The 27,195-nt window shown below is 33.9% G+C and overlaps 2 protein-coding genes and 1 non-coding gene across 3 annotated transcripts in view; 1 reads left to right on the top strand and 2 right to left on the bottom strand.

Annotated features, from left to right (window-relative positions):
• Window positions 1-440: 440 nt before the first annotated feature.
• LOC126972496 (anamorsin homolog) lies at window positions 441-17,454 on the top strand. The gene is made up of 5 exons (XM_050819303.1): window positions 441-889; window positions 971-1,197; window positions 1,995-2,157; window positions 14,309-14,415; window positions 17,261-17,454. The coding sequence occupies exons 1-5, from the start codon at window positions 748-750 to the stop codon at window positions 17,363-17,365; spliced, it is 744 nt and encodes a 247-aa protein (XP_050675260.1). The 5' UTR covers window positions 441-747; the 3' UTR covers window positions 17,366-17,454.
• Trnas-aga (transfer RNA serine (anticodon AGA)) lies at window positions 2,329-2,402 on the bottom strand. The gene has a single exon. It is a non-coding gene; the product is annotated as a tRNA-Ser (tRNA).
• Window positions 17,455-20,517: 3,063 nt separating the features above from the next.
• LOC126972484 (ataxin-1) overlaps window positions 20,518-27,195 on the bottom strand; it is a 59,128-nt gene continuing 52,450 nt past the window's right edge. Inside the window, exon 4 of the mRNA XM_050819284.1 lies at window positions 20,518-26,691. Within this exon, the coding sequence (XP_050675241.1) occupies window positions 26,392-26,691 (300 nt within the window). The 3' untranslated portion in view covers window positions 20,518-26,391. The remainder of the gene's footprint in view (window positions 26,692-27,195) is intronic.

Here is a 27,195-nt window from a genome sequence, read left to right on the forward strand (position 1 = left end):
CTCTCTCAGATAGCCATTAATCCCATAGTCTGGGACTAGATTATGATTATTTTGTAGCAATAATTGTTATGACAATACAATATTGTACATTTAATTTTTCAATCATTTTATCTTTTATACATGTGTCTATCTTTAATGTAAACATTGAAATTTAGTTTAATATCAAACTTGCAGTGAGATTTGACAAGGATTTGACATAAGTTTGAAATTATAGTAACGTAGGCTATACCTTAGAATAATGTAGTGTCATTATTCTAAGGTATGTACAAAAGGCAACGAAGTATAATCCGGCTAAGTTTGAAAGCGAGCAGTTGCTTATAATGTAGCGAATTTAGGCTATTTCCGTTATTTACAAGATTATAGCCGTCATCTGTCAATCTATCAATGACTATTGACTAATGACTACACACTTCATACGATATGATAGGTACAACAGCTTTTTTTAGAGTTGTAATGTGTTTGCCTTCGGCCCTTCGCGCTAAGTGCTGAGTTGAGCCTTGAAGAGTGACGTGACGAGTCGATTATTTGCAATTTTTAATATTGTGTATATAATAAAATATTATATAAAATTCAAATTTGTAGACCAAAGAGTTGCGGACTGTGTTGTATTAGTGATAAAAATAATATTGAAATATTCATCATCTGAATTTTAAACTTAGAATAGAAGTTAGTGTACATACAAAATTCAAAAATATTAAAAAGTCAAATTAAAACGTGTAAAATATAAATTGCAATATCATAAACAAAATGGATCACATTAATCAAAACGACAGTGTTCTTATAATTTGGAACAACGCCGGTGAAAACGAAATAAAAAACCTTGTGAATGAAATTCAGACTAAGACCAATTCACCAGTTATTCTAGAAAACTCATCAATGATCACTGAAGGTAAACATAATGATTCATTCATCTACCGTAAAGGTCATTTTACTTTAGAAATAATATTATTAACATAAGTATTCCTTTCAGGTTCGAGGCAACTGTCATCTTTTGATATAATCATTTCAAATTGGTTTCCACCTTATTCTATTGAACACACTGACAAACTACTCTCTATCATTATAAAACTCCTGAAGCCAAGTGGTAAATTAATTCTAAAGAACAACAATGACATTACCACGACATTGAAACTGAATGGATATTTAAATATAAAATGTTCTGGGAACACATATATTGCCGAAAAACCTAATTTTGAGGTAAGAATGAATTTTTTTGCCCTAATACATTATTTGGGATGTAAGAATATAACAAAAATATATAATATACTAGTCCCTCAGGATTTCAACATTAAAGGTAACAATATTTTTGATATAACCAAAAGTATTGATGGTACAATATGTAGAATCATTGACTCTCACATAAGGTTACCACTTAGTAATTTGAAAAGTCCGGATAAACAGCCTGACATTTCAATAAAGGTCGAGACTTGTTAAGGATAGCTGATCTTGTTTATAATTTGTTAAGTTTGTAAAGATTGAAAAACTTTTTTGATAATAGTCAATATGTAAATTTATTTCTATTCATTCTAATTAAAAATATAATCCGGACAAGTTAGATAGCCTAAAAAATCCAAACTAGAGCCTAAAAGTCTGGCCATGTCTTGATTACTGCAAAATGGATGGTAAACCTACACTCATGATTGTGCCTCCTTTATGATCCTGGCCCGCCATGTTTTTTTAGTTTTTAAATTCGTATGCATAGGTATATTAATTATTCAACACTAAGGTTTTCTTATGTATTCCTGGAATGTGTTCGGGTGGCCAACAAATGGAAAAAAATCTTAGTAAATACAAGGTAACTCAATGTTAAGTCTCATTTTCCCAGTAATTTCAATAGCTACCGAACCCTTCAGACGGAAACAGTTATGTTTACTGCTTCATGGCAGAAATAGGCACCGTTGTGGTACCCATAATCTAGCTGGCATCCTGTGCAAAGGAGCCTCCCACTTGTGATACTCTCACAGATATAAGTTTACGTTTTTATTACATATCAGGTTGGGTCTAAAGCATCATTGAAATTAAATAAACCGGCTGTATGGAAGCTAGATGACACAGTAGAAGAAGTGTGGTCTCAAGCTAATGATGGAGATACTATTGATGCTGATAACTTATTGGATGAAGAAGACTTCAAGAAGCCAGATCAGCAGTCTCTGAGAGGTAAATTGTCAGTCCTTAATTTTTTAATAATGGTATTGTAGATATTTATATTAAATTTTTACTTAACCTCATAGAACTCCTTAATAGAGGCATGTATGGAAGCCAAGTTTGTGCTCATTGTCCTGGGATACCTGAGGGACCAGGGTAGCAAATATATTTAATAAAATTTTATGAACGATGTGGGACTCGAACCCACAACCTCTGGCGTTCTGTGCCAGTGCTCTAACCAACTGAGCTAACCGTTCGAGGGATATATCATCATAAAATCTTGTATGCTTTGTTCAACTCTCAGGTTGTCACACTCTCAGCAGCTCTAAAATTTTGTTTTTCAAATTTTATTTGTGTATTAATCCTAGAAGTGAGGTTTATCACTTTTAAAACATAAAAAAATATTTAATTTAATTTTCCATTACATACCTAACCTCCGTAAATAACATTACTATGTGACAGGTATGTTTTTTGTATGAGGAAATTGGCTATTTCCCCTGTATAATATATATAATTTTGTAACAGATTTTTCCTGTTAATATTATGTTATATAATATAGGCCAAGATGGCAGAAGCAAATATTCAGAAAATGAAACCAAATTTGCCGTCAGACATGAAAAATTCCAACTTTCTCTTGAGAATAAAATACTATTGTTTACTAAAACCAATTTAGACATATAAGATCCCACTGTGTCTCAATGTTATTGAAATACTGCAAAGATTTCAATACCGAAGGCTGAGGATTATAGCCATACCCCATACCTAACAAACTACTACATAATGATAGGTCGTTAGAATACCTAAAGTTAAGCAGAAAATTTAATGTTACATCAATCTCTATAATGCATATTACAGCATTCAAGCACCTTTGCAAATCAAATCGAACTCACTTTCTTCATGTGGGTCAAGTAAATGAAACTTATGAATGTAAAAAGTTAATTTGTTGTTTTATTTTAACATTTGCCTATTGCATTCTAATCAGTAATGAACAACAATTGTATTCGGTGAAGGGAAAAATCCCTCAAGATTTGATCTAGGCAGAGTAGATATACTATTCAATATTAATTACATTAAGAGAATATATATGTGCATGTCTATACAAGAAATTAACTTATCTATATACATATAAATAAAATTGGAGTGTCTGTTTGTAATATTGAAATAACAATTTTTGACTACATGTATATGGTACACCAAAATAACATTTTTTTACAATTTTGTCTGTCTGTTTGTTCCGGCTAATCTCTGAAATGGCTGGACCGATTTTAACGGGACTTTTATTGGCGGGTAGCTGATGTAATATGGAGTAACTTAGGCTATGTTTATTTTAGAAAAATTGTTTTATTTTAGTAAATAAAGTAATGTTGCAATGTCCAAGAAATGGTTTAACTCTAAAAATAATTAATATGGCAAAACAACGTTTTCCGAGTCAGCTAGTATACTTATAAATATCCTGAACTGGAAAAGAGAATCTAAATATAAAAATATTGGCTATAAAAAATATTGTTTTAAAATATATAGAAATATATGATTATGGTTTAATGTTTTTCTATCACTTTCCATCAGATGGCCATTCAGCTCATCTTCTATTCTATAATAATAATAATATTGACACACTTTTACACTAATTATCTCGCCCCAAACTAGGTCGCCTGTGCTATGGGTACAAGACAACAATATATTTAATACAATATACTTACTAAAACATACATAAATATATATAAACATCCATGACTCGGAAACAAACATCCATATTAATAATATAAACGATTGCACCTACCGGGATTCGAACCCGGGACCTCTAACTTAGAAGTCAGGCCAGTCAGTCATCACTCACCATTCGTCTATATATTCTTTTTTTTATATGAAAATAAGGGACGAGACGAGCAGGACATTCAGCTGATGGTAATTGATACGCCCTACCCATTACAATGCAGTGCCGCACAGGATTCTTGAAAAACCCAAAAATTCTGAACGGCACCACAATTGCGCTCATCACCTTGAGACATAAGATGTTAAGTCTCATTTGCCCAGTAATTTCACTAGCTAAGGCGCGCTTCAGACCGAAACACAGTAATGTTTACACATTACTGCTTCACGGCAGAAACAGGCGCCGTTGTAGTACACATAATCTAGTCGGCTTTCTGTGCAAAGGAGCCTCCCACTGGTATATAATATTATGTACCTATTTAATAAGGTTTTCAGTCTATTTAGGTTATACAAATTACAAATATATATGATAATAATGTAATTTAAATAGTTAAAATATCACAAAAATGTCTCAACTATTTATCTATTAGTTTTATCAAAACAATCATTTATTACAATAAGATACAGCGAGTTGAGGTACTGCGTTTCAAGTGAGTCGAGGTTTTGTGTTGCAAGTTGTTGTATAATGTTTAGAGGTGAATCACTTGGCGAGGTTTTGTGTTCCAAGTATAGAGCGGAAGAATAGCAAAGGAAGTGTTTGTTAAGGTAGTTTAAATATTGTGCTTTAATACTTTAAACTCTTACTCAATGTTCCTATGTGTATGTTATCTACCTAATTTCACCACAATTTTAAGATATTATAAAAAGTAGTTAAAATAACTAATATTGAAGGATTGGTGAATAGGCTTAGTTCTGCAGCATATGCGGTTAAGAAAATCAGACGGTTAACTGACATAGATACGGCGAGATTAGTATACTTTAGTTATTTTCATAGTATTATGTCCTATGGTATATTGTTATGGGGCAGTGCGGCCGATATTAATACTATCTTTGTGCTGCAGAAGAGGGCTATTCGCGCGATTTATAACCTAGGTCCTAAAGAATCATTAAGAGAAAAATTTAAAGAAATAAACATTTTGACTGTTGCTTCTCAATACATTTTTGATAATGTTTTGTATGTTCGTAAGCACATTGAGGAATTTTCTAGAAAATGTGACATTCATAATGTTAACACGAGGAACAAACATAAACTTGTTATGCCTACTACTCGGTTGGGTCGAGTTATTAAGTCTTTTGTTGGGCGATGTATATGCTTCTACAATATGATCCCAGAAAATGTACAAAACAAATGTGTTACGAAATTTAAAAGAATTTTTAAAAAATGTTTGTGTGGGAAAGGATAGCATAAACGATTTTCTTAATGACAACACGAACTGGGATTAAAGCGAACACCCTCAGGCTCTTTAATTATTAATGATTATTGTACGATATTACATTGTAACCCATATTTTATATAAAAAAAAGCCCGCTGAGTTTCTTGCGCCCATTCTTCTCAGGTCTGAGGCAGTCTCTTTTGAATGGGTGGTAGATTTTGACGTTCAATAAGTGATTATAAATCCTATTTTGAATAAAAATATTTGAATTTGAATTTAATAAAACTAGCGTGTTTTGTATAGAAAACCGAATTAAAGAAATAGATATTTTATTTTGAAATTTATATAAATTGACAATTTTTTTTTCAAATTATAAATTGAATAATATTATCAAATTAATGTATTGTCATCGGTCCTCGATAAATCTACGAAGTTTGAACGAAATCTGGCGGTTTAAAGTGGTTCAAAATCTCGCGCAAATGAGTCGGTAACAAACAAACATACATGCAGGTGAAGCTAATAAAAAGCGGGTAATTAAGTAATGATTATTTTTTGACAACATACCGTGGTCGCGTGCTGAAACACTAGTTTTATGTACTTACCACCAACCAGTATTTTATACCTAAGGGTGCTCCCACACTGCTCTTATAAAATGTTTGTAAACATTTCGAAACAAAATTGTTTGTTAACAAATTGTAACAAATAAACTTATTTTGTTATCATCACTTCTAGGATTAAAACACAAATAAAATTTAAAAACAAAATTTTATGAACGATGACGCTCTTGAACCGATATTCCAAGTCAATTTCCTAATTTGCAAATATTGGGGATGAGCAGTTTATAAACTGTAAAGTAGATCCTGTAGATGAAGCCACAACGTGAGAGTTAAACAAAGCATACAAGATTTTATGACGATACGTCACTCGAACGGTTAGCACAGTTGGGAGAGCACTCGCACGGAACGCGAGAGGTCGTGGGTTCGAGTGCCGCATCGTTCATAAAATTTTATTTGCGTATAACATTACCGTTAGGTATATAAGCAAAGGTTTTCTAACAATGTTTGTAAGATGTTCACAAAAGTTTGTAAACATTTTTAACAGCAGTAGTGGCAGCACCATAAGGTGTTTGTTATTTGGAGGTGCAGTTTGAACAGTGCGGAAAAGTCATTTAATAAAAAAAGCTTTTTAAGATATGTGGGCGAATGAGTAAAACGTCCACAAATTGTTTATAAATATATAATTTCAGTGGTTTTACAAATACTTGATATATTTACATAAGGTTATATTTTAAACAAAGGTACGTGCGCCTTGTGCCAGAGTTCTGAAGTAATGGAGCGAAGTTGTGCACGATAGGTGTCCGTATTGAGCTGTCTCGCTGCCGTCTTCACGTCAGTGACAAAGGCGCGATGTTCACGCCTGAACATCTTCCGCCTCTTGAAAGAGTTCACTTTCAACATTTCCTTCAATAGGAAGCCGGACAATATTGTGAATGGCTCGCCGTATCGTGCCTCTGGTTGTGTAGATGTCTACAACTCTGCAGACGTTGTCAGCTCCCAAATGCAAATGTGATATTCGTCCCAGACGCCAACGCTGAGGTGGCAGATTCTCCTCCTTTATTATAACCATATCTCCTACCTTGGGATTAATTGAATGGACTTTCCATTTTGTTCGCTGTTGCAACTCTGCAAGAAATTCTTTTCTCCAGCGATCCCAAAACTCACGACGTAGTTTCTCGATGAGTTTGTACTTTGGTCGTCCGTCTTCTGCTGGTAGAGAAGGCATCGACATCAATGGACGCCCGATGAGAAAGTGCCCAGGGGTTAACGGATTCAGGTCAAATGGGTCAGAGGACAAAGGAGATAAAGGACGAGAGTTTAAAATGGATTCTATTTGTGTAAATACTGTTGTCAATTCTTCGAATGTTAAAGACACGTTTCCGACAATTCTTTTTAAATGATATTTTGCTGCCTTTACACCCGCCTCCCAGAGGCCTCCAAAATGAGGTGAATAAGCAGGGCTAAATTTGAATTTAATTCCTTCACTACTAGAGAAGTCAATGACAGAGTCTCGACTAGAGCGTAAGATTTTACCTAGTTCATTATTTGCACCCACAAAATTAGTCCCGTTGTCACAAAAGATAACATGGGGTTTACCTCTACGAGATACGAACCTGCGCAGGCATAGTAAAAATGCTTCAGTACTGAGATCACTCACCACCTCTAAGTGTACAGCTCTAGTATTCAAACACACAAAAAGACATAAGTAACATTTAGTAATTCGATTGCCTCGTCCTTTCTTACTAGAAACCATAAACGGACCGGCGAAGTCAATACCGCTTGTATAAAATGGGAAGGTAGCGTTTGTCCTAGCTGACGGCAAATTACCCATTATTGGTTGAACACATCTACCACGATAACGTGCACATATAACGCAATTCTTTGCCACCCTTCGTGCCAGATATCTTCCTCCTATAGGCCAAAATACTTCACGAACAGAAGATAATAACTGCTGGGGGCCTGCATGAAACAAGCGGCGGTGCTCATATTGCATAATTAAACTCGTAAAATTGTGCTTTCCATCCAAAATGATTGGATACTTTTTATTGTAAGAGTATGAGGAGTTTCCTATACGACCACCGATTCTGAGTAATCCATGTTCGTCAAGAAACGGATTTAAAGGTAGAAGTTTAGATTTCTTATGTAACTGTTCACGATTTGACATTATAGACGATATTTCATTTGAAAAGCTTTCCTTTTGACACAGCTTGATAAGAGTTTGTAATGAAGTATGCATTTCTTCAGTTTGCAAAGTACCTGTCAATCTATTATTTTTATTTTTAATGTTATTTATAAACCTTAGCACATACGAAAAAATACGTTTAAGTTTTGGAAAACTTGAATAGTTCGAAAAATTTATAACAGAGTTTGAAATATGGGTTTGTTCTACTTGCACGAAAGCTTTAAGTTCAGGTAAGTGCGTAAAAGTATGAGGATGCTCAGGCCAGGCAGCAGATCCTTCCTTCAAGAAGGAAGGTCCTTCCCACCACAAGGAAGCAGAACGTAGTTTCCGAGGATCCAAGCCCCGTGAGGCCAGATCAGCGGGATTTTGGTCAGTAGGCACATGCCTCCAGGTGCACCCTTTAGTAAGCTCATGAATTTCTGCAACACGATTTGCTGCAAAGGTTTTCAAGAGCTTTGACTGAGCTTTAATCCAGCCTAGTACAACTGTTGAGTCAGTCCATAAAACCTTCTTAGTAACACAGCAACGAATTGACTGTATTACCTTTGTGACCAGCCGTGCACCAAGTAACGCTCCACATAACTCCAAACGAGGGGTAGTCATGGCCTTTAGGGGTGCAACCCGTGATTTAGCACATAACAAATATACTGAAACTTTATTGTTTGAATCAGTGGATCGTAAATAGACACATGCACCATAAGCTTGGTGTGACGCATCAACAAAACAATGCAATTCTATATCAATGAAAGAATCACACAAAACATTTCGTTGAATGTTAATATCAGATAATGTTGATAAATTACTAGCAAGCTCTGACCACCTTTTAGCTATAGCTGGCGGAACTGGTTCATCCCAATCCAACTTCTCGCTCCATAGTTGCTGTAAAATAATCTTTGCTTTGATTATACATGCACATAAGAGTCCTAACGGATCAAATATTTTGCATGTCATAGAAATGATAGAGCGCTTTGTAATTTTCTTCTCAGATTCTAAGTTTACTACAAAATGCAGAAAATCTGAATGCGGTGACCAATTAAGACCTAACACAGAAAATTGTTTATTTAATTCTAGATCTTGAGATGTAGTCGATCCGTGAAATATATCAGGACAATTACTTCTTATTTTATGAAGGGGAAAATGTGCAGAATTGAGAACTTGTCTGACACCGTCATATATCCTCTTTAAGGTCACCTTAGATTGAGAACCAGTGGTTAAATCATCTATATAGGTATCGTGCTCTATCGCAGTAGAAACAACAGGGTCGGTACATTCTCGAGCCAACTGAAGCAAACAGCGTGTACTTAAATACGGCGGCGAAGCTGTCCCGTACGTAACAGTATTCAGCTGCAATATCTTGAGTGGCTGATAAGACCTATTTTTATTATGAATCGGTTTTATTTTCGATTGTAAACGATTATATTCTGGTGATTGAACTTCCAAGGAAGGTTCACTGTCTCTCCACAAAATGAGCTGCAGGTGACGCTGACAAGGATCTATTTCAACCCGTCGGTACATTTTTTGAATGTCTCCGGTAAGAACATATCGGAAACACCTGAAGCGCAACAAAATAGACAACAAATCATCTTGAATGACTGGCCCTACACACTGAATATCATTCAGTGATTTTCCAGAAGTAGTTTTTGCGGAAGCGTCAAAAACTACTCTGAGTTTAGTAGTCTCGCTTTTTTCTTTAAGCACAGCATGATGTGGCAAGTAATGACCGAACTTAGGTTTTTTAATTTCACTTAAATGTCCTAAGCTGCGGTATTCCTCAATAAATTCTGTATAACGTTGTCTTAATATGGGATTTTTATCAAATTTTTTCTCTAAGTTAAGATACCTCTTTTTAGCTAAGTAGTACGAGTCACCTAGTGCTTCTTCAGGGTTTTCTTTCAGTGGTATTTGAACTGAAAATCTACCATTTGATAATCGTTTTGTATTTTTTATAAAGTGTGACTCGCACAACCTTTCCTCGGGAGTGAATGTTATATTATTAGAACTTTGACTAACTTCTTCAACTTCCCAGAACCTTTGTAATAAATTATTATCAAATTCTCTTGTAAAATTACAAATCACATGATTGTTAGGTGGGGCACAGTTGTCCAAAGGACCACTAATAAGCCAGCCAAAGTGAGATTCTTGTAAAACCAGTTTACCTACACTTAATTCAATGCGCTTGGATCCTATCAAATCCCAAAATATGTCAGCACCTAATAGCAGGTCAATCTCTGAAGGGCGATGAAATTCAGGATCTACAAGTTCAATATTGTGAGGCAAGTTCAAATTAATTATGTTCACAGGCGCACTCGGCAAAACGCTTGTTATTTTAGGTACAACAAGACATTTTATTTCTTTCTTAAATAAGTTATCACGTGATTGCAAAGTTATGTTGCATCGTTCTTTAATACTGAAAGACAAATTATTATTGCCCGAAATACGGAGCGGTTCAGAAGTTTGCGAGGATAGATTTAATTTGTTTTTCAGGGTAAAGGTTACAAATGATGATTGACTGCCGGTATCTAACAAAGCCCGAGCAAAGTGAGTTTGATTTGTTTCTTTATAAATTATTTTGACTACAGCAGTGCACAGCAACACCTGATTAGAGGTGGCTGCTGACAGCGCGACTGATGACTGTGGATTTGTTGTGCTTGTATATGGTTGTGAGTTATATTCCTTTGACTTACTTAAATGCAATAGAGTATTGTGAGCATATTTACATTGCCTACACGAAGCCTTTAAACGACAATTTTTGGCATTATGACCTTCACGCAAACAATTAGTACATAGTTTATGCTTTGCAACTTCTTTAATCCTATCAGGAACATCTAATTTCTTGAATTTTGTACAGTCATATATACGATGCCCTTGTTGATTGCAAATCAAACACAAGATATCACACAAATTCGCTGTAGAAGCGACAAAAGAACTTGTTTTGTTAAAATTCTCGTTTTTATTTGAATTGCAATAATTTTGGTATAAATTGTTCTGATTTTTATTCCAATTTCCTTTTAAATAATTACAAGTTCCTTTATCATTAGTCGCTGCAGTAGTCTCTAAAATATTTGCCCTATCACGAATAAACTTATAAAATTCTTCTAAAGTCGGAATATCGGACAAATTATTTCGGTGTTCTTCCCATTTTATATTCGTAACGGAATCTAACTTCGCCGTAATCATGAATACGATAAGAGTATCCCATTTATCTGTTGGCTGACCTAAGGAGTTGAGCGCTCTCAAATTTTTTGACACATGGTCTATTAGGTTGCGTAATGATATATAAGATTCTTTAATAAGTGGTTCAATACTAAATAACGTTTTAAGGTGATTATTTATAAGCATCTTCTTGTTATCATATCTATCGCATAATAATTGCCAAGCAATAGAATAGTTTTCTGAGGTAAACTCCAATGATTTTATAACTTCAACTGCTCCGCCCTCTAGTGAGGATCGGAGATAGTGAAACTTATTGATGTCGGGTATCGAAGCTCGACAGTGGATTAATGATTGAAAAGTGTCTCTATACTCAAGCCATTTCAAATAAGTTCCGTCGAAAACCGGTAACTTTATAGTTGGCAATTTTATAGAATCGTTTTTATCTGGGTGAGAAAAGTCGTCATTATAAGTATTTAATTTATTCCATTTACCAATCACACTTTTCAAACTAGCTAAGACCTGGATAAAATTATCTTCAATCTCAGTTCTCAGTGATAATTGTTCGGCAATGTCTGATTCTGCCTCAAGCATAGATTCAATTTGAGTTTGTACATTATCAAAATCATTGGACAACCTTTGACATTTTTCTAATCGGATTTCTAACTCCAATATCTTAGTTGTCGTTAAAGTTTTAATATCCACTTGCATTAAAGAACTTACATATTGTTTTGTTGTTGTTAAACGACCCTTTACATTTCCCCGATTTCTAATTAATTGTGCTAATGCAGCCTTTGCTTTCTCAGACATAGTAATAAATGCTGACAATTAGCTTTAAGATGACAAATGCAAAAAAAAAAAAATAGTAATCAAACTAGCTGACCTTTAATTGTGTTGGTGCATACAAATGAACCAGATAATAATCTGTGCATCGAACCCAAGACCTTTGTACTACGCTCCACTCGTCAATGATCCAACTCTGAGTCACTCGTAGACTTCAATACATCAGCTGATCGGCAGGCGATTCTGAGCGCATTCCGTAGGTAATTAATACAGCGACAAGCAGTCATCAACTCGATGTACCACCTGGAAGCATTCGGCAAATCTATGTGAAGCTAAGCTAATAATTATGGAAACCTGATATTTGATTTGTTTCTTGACCTGATGATTGATTTCAAAGCAGAAAAAAAAAATTCAACTTGCTTTTATGAAGTGTATATATAGTAGGTATTTTAGAGCCTTTAATGTGAAATCGAAAATAAAATGCAAGAATAGCAGTGTAATATTGTGTCCAATCTTAATAAAAAAGCAACAAAGCGCGTACCTATTTAAATTAATGTAGTATAAACAGTTTAATGATATTATGAATGCAGTACAAATAGTTTCTGATTTATATTTAGTAACTAGCAGTCTTTACACAAATAGATGAATATTCGGAAAGGAAAGATAGGATATATGAGCGTTACTTCCCTTCAATTGAATCAGCTGATGCGATGACTTTCAAAATTCCAATAAAGATTATAATATGCAGGCTGCTCTCGCACGGGTCAGTTGAAGTTGCTCGATAGTACGCAATCTTGTTGGAATGGCTGCAAAGTACAAGCCGCGATGCCACGTTGTCTCGTGTTTAATTGTTTCGTAATCCGAAGATTGCAGTCCTGTCACGGTCGCCACTTTTGTGGGCGAATGAGTAAAACGTCCACAAATTGTTTATAAATATATAATTTCAGTGGTTTTACAAATACTTGATATATTTACATAAGGTTATATTTTAAACAAAGGTACGTGCGCCTTGCGCCAGAGTTCTGAAGTAATGGAGCGAAGTTGTGCACGATAGGTGTCCGTATTGAGCTGTCTCGCTGCCGTCTTCACGTCAGTGACAAAGGCGCGATGTTCACGCCTGAACAGATATTATTAAAATAGTAATTCTTCTGCACCCCACGCTTTTTATTCCAATAAAATATATATTTTTTACACTATTTTAAATTTATTAAAATTTATTTTCTATTTTTTAGTTGAATTTTACATAAAGCGTGCTTTTTAGTTTTTTTTAACTATTATTTAATTTTCATTTTTAGTTAAATTTTCTATAAAAGCGTATTTTTAAAACTACTAAGTACTTTAACATCAATTCCTGCCTTATCGACTATCGATAAAAATTTTATAAATTGACAAAAATCTTAGTTTATAAATTAAATAATGAAATAATCTTATCAAATTAGTGTATTGTCATCGGTCCTCGATAAATTTACAAAGTTTGAATGAAATCAGTCCGTTTAAAGTGGGTCAAAATCGCGTCTAAAGTAGTCAGTTACAAACATACACAGCGCTGGATTTACACTAGGGGCAGTTGGGGCAAGTGCCCAGGGCGGCAAAATTTTGAAAGTGAAAAAAATTTTTCTTACTCTTATCAAGATTGCGAATATTTAATCGACCAATTCGCAATTCAAAAGTCAGACGTGTAGGCCTGTGAAAAAATTGATGTAGGTAACATAATTATGAGTCACCCTTAGTGCCAAATTTGTAATTGTTTGAAAAAAAAACAAATATTTATTCATGTTTTTAGAATATATAACATATAATATAGTTTCTGCAACAAATAAGTTGGGGCGAATTTTTTGCCGGTGCCCAGGGGCGGCATTTATTTTAAATCCGGCCCTGAACATAAATTCAAATTCAAAAACACATTATTCATGTAGGTCACAGAAATGACACTTATGAATGTCAAAAAAAAATATATAAATATTGTTTCTTTTGAATTTACCGCTACTTCGTAAAGGGTTGAGCTAATGAGAAGAAGTAGCAAGAAACTCATTGCCACTCTTTTAAGTCAAGATTTACATTTTAGTTGTTTTACAAATCATTTCAATTACAATATATGCAAAGTGACGCAACAAAAATACTCGAAAGTCAAAAACTGAAAGGCTTACACGAGTAAGTCAAAAAAAGAAAAATAAAGTAAATTAATACTTATAAACACAAGAGTTATTGAGTATAGTAGATGCATCAATCCACACATACCGTAAATAAATAGAGGCATTATGTGAGCATTTCATAAAATAAAATATATATTGTATATACACCATACATACAAACATACAAATGAAGCTAATATAAAGAGTATAAAAATAGCAATTCTTTTTTTGTATTAAATAGGTTGTCTTATATAGGTTTCTATTGAAATTTTCCAGTTTGTGCCACAACGGGAAAACGGAAGGCTTGCGCTGACTGCAGCTGTGGACTGGCTGAGGAGTTGAGGGGAGAAGTGAAAGACACACCTAAATCTTCTTGTGGCAGCGTGAGTTATTGATTATTGTTATTTTGTTCTCTATATTTCAGGCAGATTATGAACCTCCATTTGTTCACAGTACTGTCATATATCTGCGACACCTTGGTATATTTTTTATGATTGTATGAGTGGTATTCAATTTTGTTTATTCGACACTCTATAGCGAAGGAAAATTGTGACAAGGAATCCTTATACCTGCAAAGAAATTTAGAGGTTGTGTGTGAATCTTAGCAAGATTGAAGTTGACTTTGCTTATCAAAGTGCAGTATTCAAATACAGAGATCATTTTTGTTTATGTTATGGATGGATTTTTTTTATTTATTTATTATAAACATACAGTTTCTTATTAAACTAATACAAAGTCCTGTAATAGTTATTTATGCAACTGTTCTGTAATACGGGTTATTAAAACACGAATGTGGATCTCACGAGGCGAAGCCGAGTGTGATAATAGTATCACATGAGTGTTTTAATACCTAATTATCAACAGTTGCATACAAGACTTTATCTACACCCAGAATATGAATGCTGTAAAAGATTCTGAATCAGTTAGCTTACTGCTAACATTATAACACCAGTCCTAGTAGTAACCGAATATCATTCATTACTGATTATATACAAATAAAATAAGTATTAATGAAACAATTATTTATTTTAGTAGTAATTTATATTTTGTATAGTGCAATAATTAAAATTCACTCGAATATTCACAGTTTAAAATGAATCGCTAATTTTTTGTAAACAAAACAATAAAAATATCGAAGAAAAATGGCGGGGATTCGAATAACCTACTTTTTTTTACGGCGCGTGGCGTTCATGTAGTGAGGAACGCGCGTAAACGGAAATGTTCTTTTTTTGAAATTCATACAGATACCACGCATCGAGCAATAAGAATGTGGCTGTATGTTGAAACTCTTTGCGCATGAAGGGATCGAAAAAAAACATAGGAGTGTTGTTATGAAATTCAGTACAACATTACAACACTCGTTTGAATGATGTAATGATTATTAGAACATTGCGTGTTATAATGTTGGCAATAAGCTAACTGTTTCAGAATCTTTAATAGAGGATTTAAAGCATGGGTGTAGATAAAACTGTTTACACAGTTTGCCTACAGGATCGAGCGAGTCTCATACAATAAATCCTAAAACGCTTTTTACAAATGTTACCGCAACAAAAGATAATAATAATAACTTAATTTTACAAATATTACAATAATTAATAATAGTATTACATGTTAACAATATGTTTCTAAATTATATTATTATTTATTTACATATAATACAGGGAGCAAAGACAGCTAAACTAGTATGAACTGTGTTTCAGCTGTCAGTGACTTCTCGGTACCAGACATAGTTACATAAAATAATACTTCTATAGTTTTAAAATTTATTTTTGATTGGTTCCCGTCGAATTTCCTCTGGCAATAAACTTGGAATTGTCTATTTGTCTGTCCTTTGTGTGAAAATAAGGGATGAGACGAGCAGGACATTCAGATGAAGGTAATTGATACGCCCTGCCCATTACAATAGGATTATTGAAAAACCCCAAAATTCTGAGCGGCTCTACAATTGCGCTCGTCACCTTGAGACAAGATGTTAAGTCTCATTTTAGACGAGTGCCATGTTAGTAAGTAACTTTTTACAATATTTAGTTAATCATTTTTTTTCTAAAAGATAAAAATAAAAACCAGAAACTTGGTTTTTTTGAATTTTTCACATAAACTTTGAGGTTATGTGAAAAAAGTGTGAATACAAAATTTGTAGATCTTTTTATTACCTACAACTTTGTCATTTAACTTTTTGCCATAGGACTTATAGTTTTGCCGGTAATCGAGATAAACCGTTTATTACCCTTAAACCCCCCCTTTTTCACTTCCCGACCTCAGATCGCCCGTAATTTATTTTTTCTTTCATTTTTGTTATATTCTCGCCCTTTTCCAATGGGTTTCATCCTACTTTTATTCTTTTTTTGTTTAAAAATTATCGACCCTGGTCTATTTGCCCAGTAATTTCACTAGCTACGGCGCCGTTCATACCGAAACACAGTACCTAATATTTACACATTAAAATCAGACAGAAATAGGCCGTTGTGGTACCCATAATCTAGTCGGCATCCTGTGAAATGGAACCTCCCACTGTATCGTATAACGGGAGTTCAGTCACATCATGTGGTAGATTGAACAGATTTTTTATAACGTTTACAAGACTGCCGCGGCCCTACACCTATAAACCTTTTCTTGGGCAACAAAAGCTCGTTGAACATTATGCGTTATACCATATTAGTAGTCCATAACACATAACTCGTGCAACAGATTCATGATAGGCTTTAAGGGGGATATATTGTGTTTTTTGACACCCTTTGGTTGAAAAGATAATTGTTGAAATTTAAAATGAACATTAATTCCTGCCTTATAGACGATAGATGAAAAAATTAATTAAAACGCTAGTCAGATTAACAAAGTTTGTTACAAACATACATAATTATTACTCGCTTTTTATTAGCTTCACCTGAATGTGTGTTTGTTTGCAACCGACTCAATTTGGCGCGATTTTGACCCACTTCAATCGGCCAGATTTCGTTCAAACTTCGAAGATTTATCGAGGACCGATGACAATACATTAATTCGATAAAATTATTCCATTTTTAAATTTGCAAAATAAGATTTTCGTTTGTTTATATAATTATATAACCATTAGCTGATCTTTTTGCTCCTCTCGTCCCTTAAAAAAAGCGGACCGTATGTATGTCAGTTGTTGTCTTATCTCTCTAACAACATATTATACTGTAGAACCAAGTCTCTTATCAAATCCATTCATGTCAAGTTTTAATCCTGTGTGTTTGTTTGTTTCAGTGTTACCTTGGAGATGCGTTCCGCTGTGCCACTTGTCCTTACCTTGGTATGCCTGCATTCAAGCCGGGGGAAAAGGTTATGCTTGACCTTAAATCTGATGTATGATTTCAAGTATTATAATTGAATTATAGCATATTTGTATTCATTTATTTCGTATTGTAACTGCATACGGAATATATGTTGTTTTTAAGTTTTTTTGTTGTTTTCTTTAGAAACTATGGTTAAAACACTTTATAGCGAACGACAGGGCTGTTACTTTGGATAGGTAATTAAATCATTGTATAAAGATTAAGAGCGCTTGTACGTAAATACATAGATACAAACTTCGCGCATGTAATGGAGATTCTATATGATAAACATTTATTTCACAAATTTGTAAGGATTTCTTAAAAACTCGTATTTCCTGGAAGATTTTATATGTAATTTCTTCACAATATTTTTCGTTCAGTGTCATCGCTTTCTCTTGCTTGTCTTCAACAGGCGGTATGACTTGGATGCAACATCATGTATTTCGACAATGTTCGATAGACAGGAAAGGGAAGGGCTCTGTTGGTTGAAGACTTATACAATAGGTGCTTAGATGGTTTTACTGAGACTGAAATTGTCAAAAAGTGTAATGGCACATTTGTTTGAAGTTATCAACAATAACAAAATCAATATATATGACGACCTGTACAGCCGAGTGGTTAGCGATCCTACCTACTAAGCTAGAGGTCCTGGGTTCGAATCCCGGTAGGTGCAAGCATTTATATAATGAATATTGATGTTTGTTTCCGAGTCATGGATGTATATATGTATGTTTAAGTAAGTATATTGTATTAAATATATCGTTGTCTTGTAACCCGTAACACAGACTATATGCTTAATTTGGGGCAAGATAATTTGTGTAAAAGTGTGTCAATATTATTATTATTATATAATGTTAGTTATCTCAAGGTGTTACTTAGAAATTTGTGCAACTCAGATTGATATTGTTCTAAATAGGATTTTGAATCACTCGACATAAAAATCTACCACTGTATATTCTAAAAGAAATGCTTCAGACCTGAGTAAAAATTCAGTGGTATCCTATTTTTTTAAATTGCTTAATAAAACTCAATAAAACTTATAATTAAATTATATTCAAATATTACAAGTCTATCAGCTGGTTAGAAAAACACTATGACATACTTCTGGGAATATTTGCTAGTGTCAAAATATTTCTTAACGACTGGTTAAAACTGTTTAAACAGTGTAATAATAAATGGAGGTAAAACAAACAAACTGAACTAATTTATTTGTTTTAGGAAAATTTCTGTTAAAAAAAAAACAACTTTATAAAGAGTTTACATAAAGTCTTGCTCACACGATGGTAAGGTTTTTATTAAACTTTACCATACATACTTACCACTAATGTTAGCAGTTAAGAATGTTATCGGTAAGAAACAGCATCGTACCTATCTAAATCCATTTTTTCTAAAGAAATTTTGTCGATCATTATATGGCCTTCATCTGGGGAATAAGTATTAATTCTCGACCATAATCACGTGTCAGGATGTTGCCCTACGTTTCAATAAAATCTATTGAATTAAGCTTCTGAATTACAGAAGAACCCACTAAGTAAATAACTTCGAAGAAGCTGGGCGTCATAAATAGAGCACGGCAATTTTTCAAGCCAGTCTACATTCTAGCGCTCTACAAGGCTCAGGTCCGGCCACATAATATGGAGTATTGCTGTCATCTCTGGTCTTGTGTACGCCAGTGGCTTGTACTGTTTGACCGCGTGCAACGCAGAGCTGCTCGAAGTTTCGGTAATCCAGTGGTCTGTGAACGGCTGGATCGACGTCGCTTCATTGCGTGTTCCGAAGAGCTGTTTGACCTGATTCGTACGTCGACAAATTAGAATATCATCCCCACCATCTGGATGTGTGACGTTCCTCCACTGTGTAGTTTTCAAGGAACTTTCTTCCACGTACAACCAATGTGTGGTGTTTCCAGGACGATGCGACATGGGAACATTCAGAAAAAATCTCGTAGACCTTCATTAAAGGCCGGCAACGCTCATGTACCTCCTCTGATGTCGCAAGAGAATGTGGGCGGCAGTGATCACATAACATCAGATGACCCGTACGCTCGTTTGTCCTTTTATATACAATGCAGCGACGCGTTTAGGCGTCATACCGATTTTAGCGGGAAGCGATGTGATTGGTTAATATCATCGCGTCATGCACGCCACGCCCATATCCCTCGCAAACTGATTGACACCATAGAATTAATTTGTATAATAATGGGGCACAATAGGTTGGTAGGGGGTTTCTTTGCACAGAAACAGGTAGATCACCTTTTTTTAAAGCATAATATAATAAAAATAGGTTAATTTTCATTTTTTCAATAGCGGTAGTTTTGTGAAAATAATTTTAAAGAGCTTATTTTAGCTATGAAAAAAGTAAATATTCAATTAACAGTAACATTGACAAACCTCAAGTACAGAGATAATATTGGAGTTGTCCATGTTTGAATAAATAGGGTTATCTAAAGTAAAACAAATATAAATTTGTCTCAGTTTTATTGAATTTTCAATATTAATTATTGGAAGGAGTGTGGGTTACCCGTATGTATGTCTGCTAGGCTTTCTATTTCTAAAGGCAAATAAACTTTATTCAAATAGGCTCATACTTAGCGCTTTTGTATCGTCATTATGAAAAGAATGCTGGGAGAGTTTCTTACGCCGCTTCTTCTCCCTCAGAGCGCCATTTGTTTCCGAAGCGGTAGTAGTATCTAGTATATTAGAAATGACATCAAAAAGAATTCTAAAGGAATTTATTTTTGAGAAAATAAATGCCTTTTATTAAACATATTTCATTTAAATTACTGAATCTACCACATTATGAGGGACTCATCAGTGGGAGGCTCCTTTGCACAGGATGCCGGCTAGATTATAGGTACCATAAAGGCAACTATTTCTACCGTGAAGCAGTAATGTGTCAGCATTACTGTGTTTCGGTCTGAAGTGCACCGTAGCTAGTGAAAGTACTGGACAAATGAGTCTTCAAACCTTATGTCTCAAGATGTCGAGCGCAGTTGTAGTGCCGCTCAGAATTTTTGGGGTGTTTCAAAAATCCTGAGTGACATTGCATTGTAATGGGCAGGGCGTATCTATTACCATCAGCTGAACGTCCTGCTCGTTTCGTCCCTTATTTAAAAAAAAAATCTGTAAAAGAAGAGCCTCTCCTTGTCTCACAGCTACTAGATTAGGTCCGAAAATGAAACAAAGATAATATATATCAAATATTCATTAAACATATTTCTCTTCTTTTTACAAACATTTAACTTATCATATTATCTTCTGTTATAAACACTTTCTCTTACATAATCTGCTATACAATTTAATATACAAATTATTCATAACAATTATTTTTCTATTCAATTAATGACACATAAATTTTTAATGTGGTATTTGAACGACAAAGCAAATTCAAAGCACAAACTCAAATTGATTTAAACAAAAACCTTTAACAGTGATTTAAGAAATAAAAAAAACACATAATTACGTCATAATCTGTATATAGTATACCCATGATAATTAATATTATATGATTTGATTAAAAAAAACATATTTTTTAATTTCATTATATGCCATATCTACATTTTATTGGCATACTGAGAACCTAATGTGGTATTTTACATGTTAAGTGGTTCATATTAAATGAATTTGTGTTTGGATGGTAATATAAATTTATAAGTAGTTTAATGTTGATATTTTATGTATTAATTAAATACATAATTCTAAAAGCATCTATCGTTATTCAGTAACAATTATTTGCGGTCAATACGCGGTTTGGTATCCAAAGAGGATGTAAATACTACGTAATAAGAGGCGGAACTGCCTAAGTAAAAATTGAAATTTAGTTTAGTATGAAACGTGCAATGATTTGACATAATATCGAAATAGTAATTACAATATGGCGACGAAGTATAATCCGGCTACGTTTGAAAGCAAACAGTTCCTTTAAACGTAGTGGATTTCGGCTATCTCCGTTATTAACAAGATTATAGCCGTCATCTGTCAATCTATCAATGACTGCACCGTTTCATATAATCGAGTGAATCGCTTCTCTTAGAGTTTCGCCAAGCTGTTGTTATCATTAATATGAAATTTGATAGTAATAAAATAGCGGTGATTGTATTAGAATTTTTCTGACACTAACAACCAGACGGTTGTTTAGTTATTGCAAAATAATAAAAAAAATGTTGCTAACATATAAAAATGTTTACATATTATTGTAGTTTTGTGCTTAGTTAGGAATTAGTATAAAAAATAACAGTGCTAAAATTTTAAGTGACTTAGAAAAACATTAACATTCTTTGTATCTACAGAAATACCGTAATAAATCCAAAATGAACCTGTGAAAACGTTAGTTGATATACATCCTTTGTATTTTAACTTAATTTATTCTTTTTTGTATAGAATATTGAAATATTCATCAATTCTATTTGACTAATACAAAAATTATCAAGCATTAAGTTTTAAAAGTATATTAATATGTTAACAATGACGGATTAAAACTAAAGATGGCGCGAAAGAGCGAAATTACTTATATACAAACTACATAATAATATATAAGTCTACCAATATTTTAATATAGGATAGATCATTCTCGATGAGCTCAGAAAACGACAACTTAACTCACTGATCTGTATAAATACCACTGAACAGACTGTTCCATATGTTTGACAGCAAATTTTTTGTGCCTATTTGAAGCGCCACTTGCGAGCATCCAGAGAACTAATTTTGACGTATAATACAGATGGCTGCGAAAGAACGTACAATAGTAAATTTTTGCATTTTGAATAAATTTCGTTCGTTTTCCGTGTTATTTATACTTCAAGAATCAACTTAATAAAGTACACATTTTTTTTGTAAATAATTTCCCACCATCTGTCGATGTTAGCTGGGGTTGTCATCACTAGTTTTAGTACCGTAGACTCTCGCTACATGGCCAACAGCGCCAAAATGGCGAATATCAAACACGCACAAAAGCACTTTGACAGCCGCCAGTCCAGTGGTATATAGTAGAAGTCAATGCCTTAACTGTATAGCACCCTTGAATTATAACTTAATACTTTTTGAATTTGGATTTTGGGAAATAATACTTTTTACATAGAATTTTGTACTAATTTGATTGTCCACCCAGCTCGAAACGGAGAACCGTTTATAAAATAAATGCTCCTATCGCATATTTAAGTAATATATTCAAACTACTGTCCCACAACATTTAGTAAAGCATCCCAGTCTTTTTATAAGTTCATTTTTATCAAATTGAGATCTTCATAGACTTTAATTACGACCAGTTTGTGTAATCTAACATTAGCTATTAAATACCCAGGCCTTATTATTTTAATAATAACAAACTCAATAATCTTTGTGACACTAAAAATATTTTTGCAAATTTTGTCTTGATTTTCGAACAGAATGTAGCTCTGCATTTCATTATAGAAATGTATGGGAACTTTGACAGCGCCTCTGGCGGTGACTCAATAAATTAAATAGGTAATATTAACATGGATAAGAACAGTATTCAGTTATGAAGAAATATTTATACAATTAAGTTTATAAACAGAAATACTATATATATCCAGTTTTGTGTCTTGTGTTATGTTCACAATAACTTTTAAATTTAATTTCAGGCATTAAAATTAGTATGAGAAACATTTAAAATTGTGAAGATTGCATTTTTAGGGAATGATATTTATACAATTATGTATATAATCAGCAATTCGATACCTTGATTTTAATTTTTATATCTTGTATTTTCACAATTTTTTCAGTTTAGCTGGAATATTGTGAAGAGAATAAATATTTACCGATCGGCCTGTTTATATAATGGGTAATGTAGCTACAACAAACACGGCGAGACGTTTGTCATAGTTTGTGAGGTAGGCTTAGTCATGATCTAATGAAAGCGCCTTGTTAGAAAATACCGATTAATAAAATGAGATCTTTCATTACAATTACAAATAATAAGACAATAAAACTACGATTACATAATATATTATACAACAAAATAAACCAGCCGCCAACACTCATGGCACGTTATCAAAAGAGTGAGCAGTATTGCCGATATTGCCGCTTGCTCGCACGGTTATGACCGCGTTATGTTACGGTAATTCTTACTGTAATCTGTTGGTTTTAAAACCAGCAAGCAATAAATTTACACAATGGCCGGAAACGTTGGCAGCTTAGTCGTAGTGTTTCATCGCACTACAGTTCGTCACAATGAAACATTTCGTTTATACGGTCAGGTTCGTGATATGGATACAAAATTAAGCAATAATTTTGAACTCTAAGCGATATACTAAAAGTTGAAAATCATTTGCATTCAAAACTAATTATTATTGTAAGTGTAAAAGTGGAACTAAATCAATTTTTCGAACGAAATTAAGCCAGAAAGTTTCACATGTAGTTTCAACAGCCTAAATAAGTTTTTGAAGTTATACTTCTAAAGCGCGCTATGAAATAATGATGAGAGTGAAATTTAAAGACGTGCGCGCATCACTATAACACAAAAGTAACAGAGTGAAGTTGGTTCCTGAAATTTTCTGACGTTTGCGACATTCGTTATTTTTTTTCGTTTCTTCGTCCATTATAAGGATAGGCAAAGGGTTCAAGCCCATACAGCCCTATTCGTTATTTAATAATTAATTATCAAAGACATCGTTGCAAGATTTTTACATAATTGTTCTTTCTAAAAACGTAGAATAGGACGAGGAATGAATCATTTTAATGATTTTTGCTTCGTTAGGCCAAAGAAGTATAACTTCTTGCGTGCATACATAAGTACGCACACACTTTTTTTTAAACTAATGACAACTAAAGTATTTTACATTGGGAATTAAAATTATTTCAATAGTAAGAGTTTCGACATGACTAATATAGTAAAATATACCATCAAATATAAAATAATACACATCAGATTAGCACTTTCATAATTTTCTCTACAACTATGTTGATAATGTACAAACGTTAATGGAAGAACGGTAATTATTAAATTCAAAAATACTTACATATTTTAATATTGTGCAATTAATTCTTAATTTAAAAATTTAAAACATAATGTGCTATGACACGAGATTGATTCAAAAAAGTTTCAATTAGAATACATTCACTTTATAACTTAAGTGAAATTTTAAAAGTTAATGAAATAACAATAATTTAAAAAGTAAATCCAATAAATAGTGTATTGGACCAATACATATATTTAAAACAACCATCGACCACACTTGAAAAGCAATTCATATGGCATTTCTTATATAAATGGCATTTTATTAATAACACGTCAATGAAAACACAAACGAAATAGTTTTAGAATCGACATTAACGGCCGTTTTCAATAACGTATCTATAGTTACGGATACATTGCTGTCACCGTTTAATGACAAGATCTTATCTATCCATAGTTATGTCCAATATAGTTATAGTCCAATGCTTTATGTCGATAGGTTATTGAAATGTAAGTAAGCTTAAAAGAATCGATTTGTCTACTTATAGTAAGTTAAACTAAAGATAGATAGGTCACTGAAACGGCCGTTAATCAACTACAATTTTTACCAATTACCAAGTACTTATTCTAAAACATATATCTTGTTTATTCAAGCAATACTTCATACCTACACAACAATAACTACAAAATATCACAGACTGTGTTTTATGTATACATCTTCTCATAGAAAAATTTATGTGTATCACACGGACGTAAGAACCAATAGAGATGGTATCCATTATCAGCTATGACTGTAAGATATAATTTATACAATATATAGATAACAACTTTACTTACAATAACAGCGTATTTGTCAGAGTTTCTCAGTTCAGAAGACTACACTACCTAACTACACAGCAGGGAGAACTAACCCATTATCATATTGAGTGCTATTGTCTGATGGATCGAAGGATATGTCTGCAGTCACAACCATAATCACGGAAAACTTGACTGCTCGGTCTAAGCTGGATAAAATAAAAAATGCAATCACATGTGTTTCTAAACTAGTCACAGAAAAATAAGGGATAAAAATGTATTCTTCAATTTTCTTTTGTATAAATTCAGGTTTAATATAACAAAACTTTTTTCTGTTAAATTATATATACGGTTTATATCAATTTTGAAGTGATTACTTCTTATGGGAGGTTATACCGTTTCGTAACGTAACGCGTTACGGCGCCAGTCTGTCTGGTTTCCCTTTCTCTCACTCTAACCAATTGTTACTTTTATAGGATTACATAATGATACTAATAATGTACATACACAAAATTCTAATGTACATATTCAAGAATGTAACTAAGAATAAAATAGATTTTATAATAAATTTAAGATTTTATTAATAAACTTTTAATTTATATCCGAAAAGTGGAGCAGTGTCAATATTATTTGAAAATTTGACCTAGAATCACGTGAAGTAATCCTCACTAACATCCATTGTACCTTTCAAACGCATTCAGGCTGACGATCTAGGCTATCCATAACTGTTAAGATCTGTATACCATCATTAGTTTATATAAAGCGTCTATCAAATAGCTGTATGAAGAGGTGTTCAGCGCCTCTGGCGGCAAGTAATGGTACTATATTTTTCATATGATATGCGTAATCGCTACCAAGTCTGCAAAACTCTTGATAAAAGCACAGGTCATTTACTTTTGTGCTATATGAAACATTGTTAATTATATTACAGGAATATTAAATCAACTAACAGTGGTTTGAGTTTTAGGAAGTTTTAGAGCCATCATTCCCAAACTTTTATTTGCGTGAGTGAAAGCATTACAATACATATTGAAATGGTCGTATGTAATGATTTATATTAAAGTCATTTGTGTGATATGTAAGACTGTCGAATGATAGCATTGTGTAGCATCCTTCTTACTTAAACATTATTGAATATTATTTACAATTTGTACACGAACGCATTTAGAAGCACCCAACTGTAAAAGCACCTAGAAGTTCCCGAATTTAAGCGTATGAACATGAATTTGCGACCGTTAAACGTGTTATCACTGGGACCTGTCTTAAATCGACACATTGCCACGATATATTCTATTTAGTTCTGAGAACGTTGTACTAAATGAAACGACTTTAACAAAATTATCGCTCGATGTCGCCTCAACGCTTTTTAACTGGAGGGCCCTCGTCGACCACGTCTGATGCAGACCAGCGGCGTTTGCGCGCGTCTTCTTTGACGCTCAAGTTTTCTGGGTGTGTTTGCGGCGGCGCCGGCGCTGGTGCGGTGCTCACAGACGTCGGTGTTGAATGTTTGCGAGCGACTAAAGTGACGCACACGTCGCCGACCTGCAGCTTCTGTACGCGGAGGCCGTACCGCGCCATAGTACGCTCCGGTCTACATGACGCCCAGCCGCGGCCGTACACAAAGTATGGGTGATCCACCGTTGATTCTAACTCTACCTGCAATAAAAAAAACAATGAATTAAATTTTGTTCATCATCATCATTTCAGGTGGAAGACGTCCACTGCTGGTCAAAGGCCTCACCCAAATATCGCCTTGACGATCGGTCCTGCGCTGCCCTCATCCATCCTACTCCGGCGATCTTGACCAGATCGTCAGTCCATCTTGTCTACCAACACTACGCCTTCCGGTACGTGGTCGCCATTCGAGGACCTTACTGCCCTAACGGCTATCTGTCCGCCGAGCTATGTGCCCTGCCCACTGCCACTTCAGTTTCGCAATCATTTGGGCTATGTCGGTGACTTTGGTTCTCCTACGGATCTCCTCATATCTGATTCGATCTCGCAGGGATCTTGTTGCACAAAAAAAATTCTGTTGTTGTATCTTAGAACCATTGACATGCAATAAACAACAATACTCGCAATCACACTCAAAAATTGTCTGAAGCAAAAGAGTTTTCGTTCAGTTGTATTTCGACCGCGCTTTGAATACAACACCACGCA

This window comes from Leptidea sinapis, chromosome 26 (genome assembly GCF_905404315.1).
Source record: "Leptidea sinapis chromosome 26, ilLepSina1.1, whole genome shotgun sequence".
NCBI classification, from domain to species: domain Eukaryota; kingdom Metazoa; phylum Arthropoda; class Insecta; order Lepidoptera; family Pieridae; genus Leptidea; species Leptidea sinapis.